The sequence below is a fragment of the Eumetopias jubatus genome, unplaced genomic scaffold, assembly GCF_037043125.1.
Source record: "Eumetopias jubatus isolate StellerSeaLion01/CBP00866 unplaced genomic scaffold, mEumJub1_p1.0 scaffold_13, whole genome shotgun sequence".
NCBI classification, from domain to species: Eukaryota; Metazoa; Chordata; class Mammalia; order Carnivora; family Otariidae; genus Eumetopias; species Eumetopias jubatus.
The window spans coordinates 5,013,407-5,027,596 of record NW_028274819.1 but is presented as its reverse complement, the minus strand read 5'-3'; the positions used below and the strand labels follow the sequence as shown (position 1 = coordinate 5,027,596).

The 14,190-nt window shown below is 44.5% G+C and overlaps 1 protein-coding gene across 1 annotated transcript in view; it reads right to left on the bottom strand.

Annotated features, from left to right (window-relative positions):
* Nucleotides 1-14,190, bottom strand: part of KMT5B (lysine methyltransferase 5B) — a 53,622-nt gene that overhangs the window by 4,584 nt on the left and 34,848 nt on the right. The window contains exons 5-10 of the mRNA XM_028117858.2: nt 13,004-13,169; nt 12,510-12,619; nt 10,914-11,080; nt 10,608-10,627; nt 10,390-10,526; nt 4,020-4,216 (exon numbers count right to left, since the gene is read on the bottom strand). Of these exons, the coding sequence (XP_027973659.1) occupies nt 4,020-4,216; nt 10,390-10,526; nt 10,608-10,627; nt 10,914-11,080; nt 12,510-12,619; nt 13,004-13,169 (797 nt within the window). The remainder of the gene's footprint in view (nt 1-4,019; nt 4,217-10,389; nt 10,527-10,607; nt 10,628-10,913; nt 11,081-12,509; nt 12,620-13,003; nt 13,170-14,190) is intronic.

The following is a 14,190-nucleotide window of genomic DNA, read 5'->3' as shown; positions in this document are numbered from 1 at the left end:
AGGAAATGCTTCGCTCAGGGAGCCTTTCGTGACTTTCTACAAATGACAGGTCTCCCTTCCTCTGTATTTTCAGAGCACCTGAGATTATCCTTACTCCGGCTCATATTTTAAATCCATTAGGTTGAGTCTCACTTTATGGTGATTCTGAATCCACCCCCGCTTCCAATGGATTCCTTGCTAGCCGACTGCAGTGAACCACTGACAAAGTACTTGTGTTTGTGTTCTAAACCGCACAAAATAGACTGTATCCGATGCTATGTATTTTTTCGACACAGATATCTCACTTACATATGTTCATGTATTGGTCAGTCTAGTCTTTTGTTTTAAAAACAGTATCTCAAAAAAAGCCCAGTGAAGAGGTATGCTCAAGTCAAAGGTCAGAAAAGACCGAGACAAGCTGGGCAAGAGAAATGTGAGCAATGTGACTAAGATGGGAGCCAGCCCCATGGGCGCCAAGGGCTCTGCTCTCCCAGATGGGTCTACACTGTCCTCCGGGGTTCAGGAGGATAGTGACGGTAGGCTTAAGGAGGAAGACAGGACCCACGCTGCAAACTAATGGACGTCTGTCAAGAGACTGAGGACTCTGACTCAGTGGAGCCAGGACACCTGTGGCCACTGTGGCCTCCACGCCGCTACACCACGGGCAACTCTCTTGCCTGGCGGCGGGGACAAATCCCCAGTGCGTAAACCTAAGACAGTAATTTTAGGTGGAGATACACATTCTTAGCAATTATTATATACTGGTGCTGTGCAAAATGGCCCAATCAGTATGATCTCAATCCTAACAAGCATTCTTTGTAGTGCTACTAAATCCATGTGACAACCAAGCGTGCATGGATGAGCGTGCCTAAGATCGTCCACCGGTAAGGGGAAGAGATGGGGGATTTGGACTGAGTGAGATCCGTGGCTCAAGATCCACTGTACGAAGTATGCCACAGAGTCACAGTGTGGGTCTCCGCGTCCGGGGTACAGGACCCATACGGCACGGCCCTCACTGCCATCTCATGGTGTCCTCCAAATCGCAAGGCAGCCCTGCGGGGGCCTCGAGAATTACAGCAGGTACAAGAACAGCGGAACGACAGCAAAGCTCCCCGCGCACTCAGGCTGGGTTCTGTCCTGGAAGAGCCCCAGGAATGCACACTGTCAACGTGAACCAAGGGAATATGAGGGCCATCCACAGCCTGGCACCTTCAGAACGTGAAGATCCAGAAAACCCTGAGTAGGACTTTAGAGTTCAGTTCAAGTTTGGCAGGCACAACAAGCATCTTCCATCTGACTTGATCAGCACAGACTGGCAGTGGCTGCCTGCAACAGGGTGTTGGAAAGGACTCTGGAGTAGCCTACAGGCCCAGCAGCAAGGAGCGTTCAGATCAACAGTGAGGTCTGACACAGCTGACAGGGACAAGTGTGTGATCCAGGCCACTATCTCTAGGACAGGCGCTCCGGAGTTAAGATAAACTTATTCCACCGGCCTTGTCTTCTGGGTCTCACGCCAACCTGTGGCGCTGGCATGACTCACACCCCGTATCACAGCACCGACTATGGGGGGGGTGGCCTAGCCACTGAGGCACAAGAGGCCTAAAACACCACAATCTTCTAATAACGGCATTATAATTCAGGCTTGTGGACTGAATTTGTGAAAATGGATCTCTTGTCTCCTCTTTCCAGATGCTAAAGCCAACAGTCAACTTGGGGCTCTTGAGACACCTTTCAGAAAAGAAATCTGTGCAGAAGAAATAATTTTTCTCCCAACCAGGCAGAAATGTTTCTTTAAAAAAAGAGAACATACAAACTGTTCAAAGAAAGCAGTCTCTGCCCCCTGAATTCTAAACGCACCGCAGGGTGAGGATGGCAGCTATGCACGGAGAAGGCACCCCGGATCCATACGCCACCGGTACGCCGCCCCCTCTGGGAGACGCTCGGGCAGCCCTGGCTTTGCTACCGGCTGCAATCCCAAAAAGTCTTTCTTTCAAACAGGTAGGTTATGGTCCAGACACAGACACCAAAAGAAATCCCATCTGAAAGAACACCTGTGGGGGCCTGCAAGGGCAGTGCTAGGAAGGGGACCTAGTCTAGGGCGGTCTCAGAGAGGGCGGATGAGAAGCCTCTTGCCCCTCCAGAGCACAGAGCCGCATCTGTCAGCTCTACACACGGCCCTCAAAGTTAGCTCCATGGACCCTCCAAGTCCTCAAAACCGTAATCCTGCAGAAAGGTAATTTGAACAAAGTCAGCCCCCTCCCATCAGCAATCACCGGGAAGTGCTGCATATCTGCTCAGTAATGCTGAGACCACAGCTCAGAGGGATTACTGGTTCGCTCTGAACCCGAGCAATGGCATTTACAGGCTGCTCTGCAGAACTGTGTACTTGTCGGATCCTGGCACTGAGGCGTAAGCTCCCTGAGGGACGGGCCTGAGTCTCATACATCTTGTATCTCTTCAACAACTAGTAGGCTTTAAGTATTTGGCTTACTAAGAAATATTCCCTAGATGGTCACACAGTAGTCAGTACACTTTCAGAAACTACCTACGTTATGCTCTTTTAGCCTCCATGGTGTACTGAACTCGGTATGTATACAGTAGGAATAGAGTTAATGCCCCCCGTGTCACAGAGCCGTCCGGCGTGGGCAGCGTGGTGGCCGTGGCCGTGCCCTGTAGTGTTTCATGCACATATTTCTAAACCGGGCTTCACAAGTCTCCAGTTTCACCAAGGAACCAGACTCCGAAAACAAAACGTTGATTATGTTCCATTTATTATTAGAACCAACAGTCAACAGTGAATGACGGGCTAACTGCGCTCTTTCTGCTCACTTGGGACATGAGACTGGACAAGGAACACAGCACTGCTCTTCTACTACAGGGTTGCACCTGGCCTCTGACCGTCCAGCAGCAGGTGGATGCAGGAATTCACGGCAGTGACAGTCACCATCATGGGAGAGGCCTTCCCTTCTCTCCAGGGTTTTCTGCAGGGGAGGGGTGCACCATGCTGGGCTGCAAACGTCTGAAGGTAGGGAGAGGAGCCTCAAACAACCCGACTTCAGAAGGCTCAGCCAAGCACCTATGGCCACCTGGCGTGCCGAAATGGGCGTCCCTAGGGATCACCGAGTCAAAACTTTGAAACTTTATTCCTGTCAGAAACAAGTCAGACTAAAGAGCCTATAGCTTTAGTGGCAATGAGAGGAAACTGGTGTTACCCAGAAGAAACCGGCAGCCATGAGCATGGTCCCAGGACTTCAAAGCTCCACAAACATGACGTGTTTCCTTTTGCCCGGCTAGGCTTGCTTCACTTTCTTTCCTCTTTATGCTCCATTCTCTCTGTTTCCAGTTTCCATACGGTCTTGCCCCCACGCACAACTGGTATCTTAATGCTGGCTTCTTCTTTTCACCTCTCTTGCTGCTTTCAGTGGTGGCAAATGCACCACGTCACAGTATAAGCGACCTTCGAAATGCTCCTCTATCACAACTCTGAGTCTGGTAACTGGTGGTCTGGTGAACGGGCTCAGTTCAGTTTGAAAAGGGCAAGCAAGCGGTAAAAAGGTGGAAGCCTTGAGGCCAGAGCTACGAACTGCCCAGGTTGGCATCACGCGTGCTAACGGACTGGCTCGGCGCAGGCACACGTACGTGCCTCTACGCCTCTACCCAGTCCTTCGTCTTCCTGTAGGACCTACCGCCATCACGACAGTCAAACTAATACCTTGAAAATGTTTCTCTCAAACACAGGACGACCCTGGAACACATGATGAAGAATGTAATATCCAGTTACCAGGAATTCAAGAAAAGCAGACAGTTCAGTCTAGAGGACAGGACTGAATCTGGAGGCGGGATACAGACTGCTTTTGTGCTCAGATTGTTTCTAGAACCTTGCAGTGCTGCTGAAGCACGTGAGTCCCAGAGCTTCTCTCAATATTTAAAAGATCAAAACTACTGAAGTGAAGCATACTTTAGAAAGATAATTGTGTGAAAATACTTAAAAATAATAACAAAAAAAAGAAGATAGATGCTTATCAATCTCCCTTACTTACTTGCATTGTTTTTTTCCTGAGTGGTATCTGCATCAGTGTTAGAGCTGACAGATTGACTGTCTGAGTTTTTGCTGCTGTCACCTAACTTTTTAAGCCTATTTAAGCGTTTATCTGTCTCTCTGAGTCCGTATTTGCTATTGATAACAGGAGCAGGTGCAGGCAGTCCCACTCTGGATTTAAAAGCACCGGTTCCCCGTCTGAAAGAGAAAACACACAGGTTAAACAGACAGTGTACTCGCTGTAAGGTCAGTGGCTGTGGGCTCACGGCCACATCAAGTGAACAGATGTGGTGCACTGACGAGGCCTCAATCATCACTGGCAATCTGCCAAGGCTAGGACTCGCAAAAGAATTAAAAATGTATATAAAATTAACGCAAAAAACCCTCTAGATTTTAAATAACAAATTATTGTGACTATTATCAATTGATTATTAACTGCCCATGAGAAACGCCTAGACCCTGAAGAAGTCCACATGTAGGTGGAAATAACTAATTCTTCAATTTCAAAGCTGGTTAGTCAATAGTTAGGTCTACATTATAGCTTAAATAACCCACCTGTTAATTATATTTCAGCTCTGTTCTATGCAAGTTACCTCTACAATGCTGAATATTAAGAACTAAGGAATTAAAAAAAGAAACCAGAGAATTTCCATAAATTAATTCATTACTTAGAACTCGATGTTAGATACAAAACAAATCTTAACTAAAATTCTGTGTAAGGTGGCTACATCAGTGAAAATCTGACTTCTAGAACAATAAAAACTATTTCTTTCAAGTTATTAACATAAACATGAATGACCATAACTAACACAATGTTACTTAATAAAAGGCACTAAAAGACTTGCTTTTATCACGGGACAAGAATGATTTGTAGCCTACTCTAATAATTTACATTCTTATAGACGTTCTTCTGAAGTGAAGGTGCTCCTGAAGAGGCTCTCATTGACCTTACTGAATCTCACTTTGCAGACATTAACTTTATTCAGTGAGTACTGGTGAGTTTCTACTCAGCTCAATTCGAGAGTAAGTTACTGAGGGTTAAAAAAAAAAAAAAACGGCGCTACATACTACAATTAAAAAATGAGAAATCTCGGGGCGCCTGGGTGCCTCAGTCATTAAGTGTCTGCCTTCAGCTCAGGTCATCGGTCCTGGGATCAAGCCCCGCATCGGGCTCCCTGCTCAGGGGGAAGCCTGCTTCTCCCTCTCCCACTCCACCTGCTTGTGTTCCCTCTCTTGCTGTGTCTCTGTCAAGTAAATAAATAAAATCTTTAACAAAACAAAACAAAACAGAGAAATCTCTTTGCCCAAAATTGCCTTCACTGACTTGCCTGTTTGTCCTCAGGTTGTTAAGGAAAAGCCGTATAACAGCAGCTTTTGAACACACAGCAAAACCGTAGGCGCCCTCCAGCCGGGGAGCAGTACTGGCCTCCATAAGAGCCCGTGTGATGCCGTCCTTTCAGGATGTGGATGAAGACAAAATAACTACTCCCCACCCCCCACCCCCACCGGTAATCTGAGTGCTCCATCCACTTTTAGCTAGGGGACACCAAAACTTTCAATCTCCCTTCCTACCATCTTACCTCTTAAAGCGAGGGGCACACACCTAAACCGATGGCCAAACCTATCTCTGGTAAGCAGGGTGAGCATTCTTGCTTTTTTCACCTTTTCAGAACAGATCTGGAATTCCATTTTTAATGAACATTTCTGCAAAAATCACAACAAACTGGGTGCCTGGGTGGCTCAGTCGGTTAAGTGTCTGCCTTTAGCTCAGGTCATGATCCCAGGTCCTGGGATTGGGCCCCGCATCGGGCTCCCTGCTCAGTGGGGAGTCTGCTTCTCCTTCACCCTCTGCTTGTGCTCTCTCTCAAATAAATAAAATCTTAAAAAAAAAAAAAATCACAACAAACTTATTGTGTGGCTGCCTCAGTTCTGGTCTTGCAAAGTGTGTCAGAAATCATGGTAAAACGTCCAGGTAATTGCTACGCAGACGGGCAAGCAGTTCCACTCCAGTCCACATTGACACATGTGCAGAAAGAGAATGCAGACATGTCAAAGGTGATTTTTTTTTCTCATAGGAATTAAGAGTAATACGGTATTTTCAGATATTCCATGCCTTTTCCCCATAACCTATAACCTTTCTGGTTCACTTCCAGAAAAATGGGCCATATTTAAATTATGCTTAAATACAGGGGCGCCTGGGTGGCTCAGATGGTTAAGTGTCTGCCTTTGGCTCAGGTCATGATCCCAGGGTCCTGGGATCGAGCCCCGTATTGGGCTCCTGGCTCAGTGGGGAGCCTGCTTCTGCCTCTCTCCCTGCTCATGCTCTCTCTGTGTCTCAAGTGAATAAATAAAATCTTTCAAAAAAAAATTATGCTTAAATACAAATGATCATGGTGGAATTATTTTTCTCTGGAATTAGAGGTTTTTGGTTTTTTTGCTTTTGAAGTAAATCTCTACCATTCAACTGCTTCTCTACTTTCGATTTCTTCTTTCTAACTTATGCAAGTAAGACGTGCTCCAGCTTTGCTGCAACAAGCAAAACAATCCTAGGATCTAAATCCATAAAGCAAAAGTTGCCGGTGAGGCACCCTGCACCCCCAAAACCCCGAGGTGCCTGCCAGTGTGGCATCCTCCGCCTCTCTGCCATGGTCTGCACACTGGTCTACGCAGTTGGTTCTTTTTAAAAAAACAAAACCAAAATGTATGGTAATACTCAGCAATCAGTTTTATCATTATGCAATAGACAAATAAATCTAAACTGAACATATGTTTTGAAAACTGTACATTTTACACTGAATAAACATTCCCTGATGCATTCAGTCATTCCTCACTGGTGGTTAGTGAAACTTGCAGGGATTTTTATTTTTGTTTTTGTTTGCCACCAGGAACACTGCTGTAATACTGCTCTTGAAACCAAATCCTTACTACCGATTGTTCGTTATTTCCACAGGAGAGATTCTTCCATATGGGACTGATTGCCGGGTAACAGGGTGCACTTATCTTGAATGATTGCCAGACAATTCATGGCCCGACAAACAACGTATGAGTGCCCATTTCTCCACATCCTCACCAGCACTACAGAGTACAACTCTTGTATTTTGCCAATTTGATAGTGACAACAAATACCTGCTTACTGTTTTAACTGCCTTGTTTATGGCCATGATTTTCTGTGCGGCATCCTCCTTACCTTTCTCTTCTGGAGTCTGTCTTTTCCTTATGAGCTTCTAGGAGCTTTTTGTTATTTGGATTATTAACTCTGCCACATGCGTACCGTTTTCCCTTTGGTTCATCAGTTGTCTTTGATTTTACTTTTGACCTTTCAAACATTCTCGTATTCACGGTTTTCTACTTTACTTCTTTCAAAACCTCTCTACCACTCCAAGGATAGACAGATATTCTACTAATTTTTTCTAATAATTTTGCATTGTATTTGAAAATTTTAATCTTTAATCCTTCTTGAACTTAGCTTGGTTTTCTTCCAGATGCACAACGAATGATACTAACATCATTCGTTAAGACAAATCATCATTTCCCTGTATGTGATGTCAGATCTCACACACACTCGCCGCTGTTTCAGGCCTCTGTTGTGTGTTCTTTTTTCTGTTTGTCCATTTCTGGGCTAAGAGCATCAAATGCTGACCGCAACTGCTTCCTAGTTACTTTCAATATCTGTTAATGCAAATCTCCTCTAACTAGACTTTAGAAATTTTTTCTTGGCTATCATCAGACATATTTCCATATAAACTTAAAAATAATCTAATCCTTCATATTTTTTGGTCCTTCATTAGACTTTATTCCTCACATTTTCTACAGTACAGTCCGCAGCACTTACTTCGAACATATTACATTCACAGTAGTGACTGTCAGGACGGTTATTGTCAGAAATGTGCATCAAATGCATCCTGGATGCTTCACCCATGATCTCAGTGCCTTTGGAAACCTTCTGCTCACCCGTTTCTTCATGGGCCAGCTCTTCTCATCCTGCAGCCCTGGCAGAGCACCTGTGTGCATGTCCCTGCCCTGCTCTCACATCTGGCATTGTGCTAGTCTTGTTTACTCGGCATGTACTAGACCTAACATAAGTCAGCTATTAATAACAGCTGATGAATAACTGAATGAGTCGCTCTGACTAGTCTTACCCTCTTAGGTGTTCCTAAGAATTTCACGAATATTTGCAATCAATCTTTAAATCAAAGTGCTCAAATAGTCTGAAAAGAGCCGTGGCTACTGTTTGGAGAAAGCCTTTCCATTACAAATGGATCTGCTTGTGTATCTATTCCTCACACTAACCCTGTGGAGGAGACAGGATCACCCCCATCTGACCAGTGAGAAACTGAGGCTCACAGAGAATAATGTGTCTGAGAAACAGGATGATATATGCAATTCCAGGCTGGTAAAAGAGCTATTTCAGGCTTGGCTCAGAATCCTGAATATGTGGTTGCATTTCTCAGGACAGCCTCTGAAAGCTTATTTAGCATCCTGTTTGCCCTGTTCGTTTGTTCATGCATTCATTCAGTGACCAAATACTTATCAAGAACCTACTAGTGCCAGGCACTGTTCTGGATGCTGGGGATATAGTAGTAATAAGTGAAAGGATAAAAACAATCTCTGCCTTCATGGAGCTTACACTCTAATGGGCAAATAACCAGAAACCACAAAATAACCTGATAGCTAACTTCTGAGTATTAACTGTGCACTGTTCTATGTGCTTCACAGGAAATAATAAATTTAATCTTCACAGTGACCCTGTGAGACTTCTAGTGTTATCTCCACTTTACAGATGGGGTAATTAAGGCACAAAAAGCAGCTAAGTCGCCCAAGATCACATAGGTAATAATGAAGTGCAGTCACAGGATTTCAACTCAGTCAAGTTCCAGATCTTAGGCACTTAAGTTCTACACTATATGCTTTCCCTAAAAAATTATTTTTGAAGCATTATTCAAGTATAATTAAACTACTTCATGGATTAAAGGTCTTTTTGTGGGCTGTTCTAAGATTTAACCAACATTAAAGCCATTTTTTATGTAGAAAATGGTAAGTTTTTTACACCACCCCCCAAAAAGGGAGGGGGACAAAAATTCAGCAGGACCAGAAACAGGTTTTCTGCCATTCCTATGGCAAGGACCCCGATGATGGGAGAGAAGTGGCTGGGGTGGTACCATGACTCCATGCTTCTGCTCTCTCGTGACACGGGACAATACTGCCAGCTACCTGGAAGGAAGGGGAGTGGGGCCTCTGGGGCATTCGCTCTCTCCCCCGAGGCTGGCTGGCTGCAGGTTGGGTGTTTTCAGAGGGAGAAGGAGCACTACCAGACAGCCCTGCTCATATTTGCAAAAGTAGTATGAAGTGGGCAGAATGAGGGCTCTGGACTTCGGCTGCCCCGGGTTCAGATACTTCCGTTTCTGTCCTTGCAATGTGGACTTATCACTGGTACTCTCTCTCACAGGATGGCCGTGGAGACTGAATGAGTCAGAGTTAGTAAAGCGCCCAGCACAGTACAAGGTAAGGAAAACAGACTCAACAAATCCAGGTTTGCTCTGCTGTGTGGCCTATGCCAATGCGCACTGCCTTGTGACAGAAGCCTTCCCACAGCACTAGCAAGACAAGCTCGTGAGACCGCCTCTGGGAGCTCTTCTATGCAGAAACCAGTGCAGTGAGTGAGTGGAAACCAGGAGTCCTGCTAAGTCCGATCTGGGGGATTTCTACAAGGACTCCAGAATCTTGACAGGACACAAGAGGTACCTTATTAAGGAAGAGACAGAACTTAGGAATTACGAAAAGTATGGACATTGAAACAGAAAAATTCCTGTGGTGAGCACAGCATAACATACAGAGAGGCCGAATCACTATGTTGTACACCTGAAACCAGTGTATTGTGGTGTGTCCACTACACTTGAATAAAAAAATTAAAACAAACAAAAAACCCATAAAAATTCCAGAAGCCACAGCTTGGTAATACCCAAGACAACTTCAGGGTTTTTACATGATTATCCGTGGTGAATGTCACTTGCCATTTTTTGGGCAACCCCACTCTGGCAGAGTGTGTGTGTGTGTGTGTGTGTGTGTGTGTGTGAGAGTGTGTGAGAGTGTGTGAGAGTGTGTGTGTGTGTGTGTGTGTGTGTGTGTGTGTGTGTGTGTCTCCCAAGCTCTCTTTAGGCACATTGGTATTCTGACCAACTCAGAAAACAATAAGTTGGTAATAAGATTTTAAAGGCTGAGGTGCCAAGGTCCCTAAAGTGCTCTTCAACTTTGGCTGCTGACTCACGCTGCGCCGGGTGCAAGGCTACGGAACACAGAGGGCTATCCCTGCGTGCAAATGAGGAGGAAGTGACCTCAGCTCATGCCCACAACCACCTTACTCGATACTCTACCTTTCGCAAGTGTAACACTCGCAGAACTCATTATTTTCTCCAAAAAACCCGTCTCCATAATAACACGAAATCTCTTCTCCAGGCTCAATGTCTCTCAGGGCCTTCACACACGCCGTATCTCGACCAGTCGACACAAACTGAAATACAATTGACTCATTAAGAAACTCATAGCTGAGGCAGAAAGAAAACACTTGAAATAAAAAAATGTCTCTGCTTACCTTGCAGTTAGGTCTGCAATCTGAAAAATGTCCAAAAGATAAAGTCAATTAACTGTAGATAAGATCTGAAACACGAACAATTACAGAAATCTGAAATAAGCTTTCCACATTTTACAACTTTTGACAGAAGTTTAGGTCTCGAGGTCAACTACAGGATTATTTATTTAATAAGTTGGTGGGGAAAGATAAAGAGGTCCCATCTCCAGCCTCCTGTGAAGGGAGGCGAGGTCTGACAGTCTGACAAGGCCATGCTAAGTCTTAGCAGTCCTGCCCGCCACTTGCGCCCGCCCGACAAGCACAGCTTACCATGGTTTATAAAGGCGGCGGGGCCGAGCCAGAGCTGAGCACAGTTTTTCCTTGTGGAATACATGACACTGAAGTCGTTTTCTCCGTGTCTAAGTAGCATGTTCTCCTCAATTTCTGAAAGTTCGGCAATACAACCCACCAGTAATTCTATTTTGTCATTTCGTTTCCTATTTAAAATATGTCATGTTAAAAATTACTAGTAATTATAAATAACAAGGCTTCTTTCAATAAAATCAGCCTGTCCAATCAATACCAGGAACTGAGAAAGCCTAGCTGTGTGTCTATCAGCTGAGCCCCCGGGACCTCCGCCGGGCCATGTCTTCCCTCCCCGGAAGCCCCACAGCCTCGAGCCACGGCTGCCTGCGTAGCTGCCTCTCTGCTACGAGACGCCAGAAGCTGTGCTAACCTCCATCTCTGAATCCCCGGCCAGCACGCAGTGTCATGTTCTGCAGGCAGGAAGGACACAAATACCCACTGCCCTGAATTCAACTTGCTGACAGTGAATGAAGGAGACAGAGACAAGCGGGAGGAAAAGGTCATGGGGACCCAGGAATGGCACGCCACCCTCTAGAGCAGCACCATCCGAGAGAGATGTCACGGAAGCCAAACAAGGAATCCTCAGCGTTCTGGCAGCCACATTTAGAAAGTAAAGGAAAAACCAGGCGAAATTACTTTGAGTCATGTATTTTAACCCAATATACCCCCAATCCTATTCCAGCAAAAGAAATGTTCATGAGGACTACAGTTTAATATAGCATCTGGCACGTAAACCACATGGACAACACTTCTCAGTTCACACTGAGCCACAAGCGTCTGGTAACCACCGCACTGGACAGCCCAGCCCTAGAAGACAAGACCTCAAAGCTCTACATCCACCGACAACACAAGGAGCTGGGGAGCAGGCTGGATATATTCCCATGTACACACACAAGCACACATCTATCCCAGAGGCCTGGGCGTGCTGCTCTTTGGCCATCCCACTTTCAGGTACCTGATTCTAACATTTTTGCTATAAAAAATACTGAGGGTATTGAGGGTAGCTTATGAGAGGGGCAACACGTTCCTTCTCCTGAGACATAAGGTAGGAACAGGCATCAGAGGAAAAATATAATCCAATATTCTCTCTCATGAATGGCTTTCATCCCTCCTACCTGGGCTCCACTTCACTACCCTTTTTTAAATGGGCACATCTATGTCTGTGTATATATTTAGGCAGGCAACGCAGAAGAAAATTTCCACCTGTGAAATTCCTAGGATCATTAAGACTTCACACCCCACCTTCCTCTAGGCCAGCAGGAGACGAACTCTTGAAGCCGGGTTCTCCAGCCCTAGCGCCCACAGGCTTCCAACAGCCTCGTCACTGAGCCGCACTCAGACTCAAAGCACGGTGGCTTAGTGACAGGATCTGGTTCAACTCCGATTTCTCATTTCACTGTCCTGACCCAGGTCACTGGGCCAAGGCACTGGCCCTGCACTGGCTCCTTTAGGGTGAGCCTGGCTTCACTCCTTCCCACAACTCCCTTAGTACTTCCACAGTTATTTACGAGAGAACTTTAACTAAGATGACATGACAGGTTATACCAGTATAATAGTTACCACTCTTTCGTTGCAACGATTTTGGCTCCATTTTGTTCGGACGAGTATCTATTACAAGGCAGTATTTCAAATCCACTGTCAGTTGCAAACATTCGCAAGTAAATAAATACCTAAAACAGAAAAAAAAAAAAAGAATATTTTGTATTGTTTATCCAGTTAGACTTGCACAGAATTATAAAAGCAAACTATCACCAACAACGTAAAACATTAAAGATCATTAGTAACAAACTCTGTTGTTTTTTAAAATTTCACATATTTGAGTACCTAGAGGCTTGGCCAAGTTCCTCTAAAAGTTGACAGTAAATTTCATCTTTAGATGACAAAGTTTTCTCTTTGGAGAGTCATACAAATGACCTTACGTATGATTAGAACTTCACACTGCTCAGCTTTATGCAAAATTGATTTAAAGTTTCAAGTTCACTAAAATTTAAGCTTTAGTTTTCTCCACTCTTATCCAAACAGAAAAATAGTATTAATCTTATCAATAAACCTACATGTTCCTTGAATAATTTCTCCTGCATTTTGTTCTTGTTGAGAAAATAATGCCGTGCCCATTCGCCTGAAGTCAAACATTTGAAGGCTTTCTCCAAGTGTTCATCTTTCTTAAAACGTTCAATGACTTCCTTTAGTTCTTCTTGCCTTCCCTTAATAGGTCGAAATCTGAACAAAATCAAAACATTCACTTTAGTTATTGCTATCATCCCTGGGCCACTGATGTGAGTTCCTGAGATAAGAGATTAATAAACTAAAAACAGCCAGACTTAAGAAAAGATAATCATCAATAATCCTGATAATTACTGCTCAAGTAATAGCAATCACCAGGAACTAGAACTTCTCTTTCTTCAAACTATATTTTGATATACTTATTTTACTATTACCTCATTTAACTGAGAAATGACCAGATGACTCAAATGAAAGCTGTCTGATTCAGGCTCATACTAGCCATATACTTTGGATGGTCCAAAAGATCTAGAATAGAATGTGTCTAATTGAGAGTTAGAATGACAAGATTTTTTTTAAAACATGCAGAATTCAAGCCAGAAGAGTGCAAGGCAATGAGCTTCAGAGGGATGGAGCAAACAAAATCATGCCATAAACAACATTCTGTATGTGCACAGTTAGAAAAATCCCAAACCAACTAGTATCCCAAGAGGTCCCGAAATACACCCTGATGTTCTAACACCCATGTCAAATTAATCTCTGATAACTGCATTCAGAGAGCAAAGAGTTTTGCAAAAAGCACAACTCTAGTGGTGATACTGCTAAACTGGTGATTTCAAAGGAAAAACTGTCAGGGTAGAATTCTGAAAGGCTTCTATAATAAAACCAGCCAAGCTTTCAGAAAACTGTACAATTGTGGTCCAAAAAAGACTTCTGGGGACGCCTGGGTGGCTCAGTCAGTTAAGTGGCTGCCTTCGGCTCAGGTCATGGTCCCGGGGTCCTGCGATCGAGTCCCACATCGGGCTCCTTGCTCAGCGGGGAGCCTGCTTCTCCCTCTGCCTCTCTCCCCCTGCTTGTGCTCTGTCACTCTCTGACAAATAAATAAAATCTTTAAAAACAAAACAAAACAAAACAAAAAAGACTTCTGTTTGTAAAGCCCCTTATTCTAAAGCTGTGTTCTCTTAGTAAAACGTGTACTTGCACCTTAATTTCAAAATTTCTTCTCATGTCAATTTCTTTT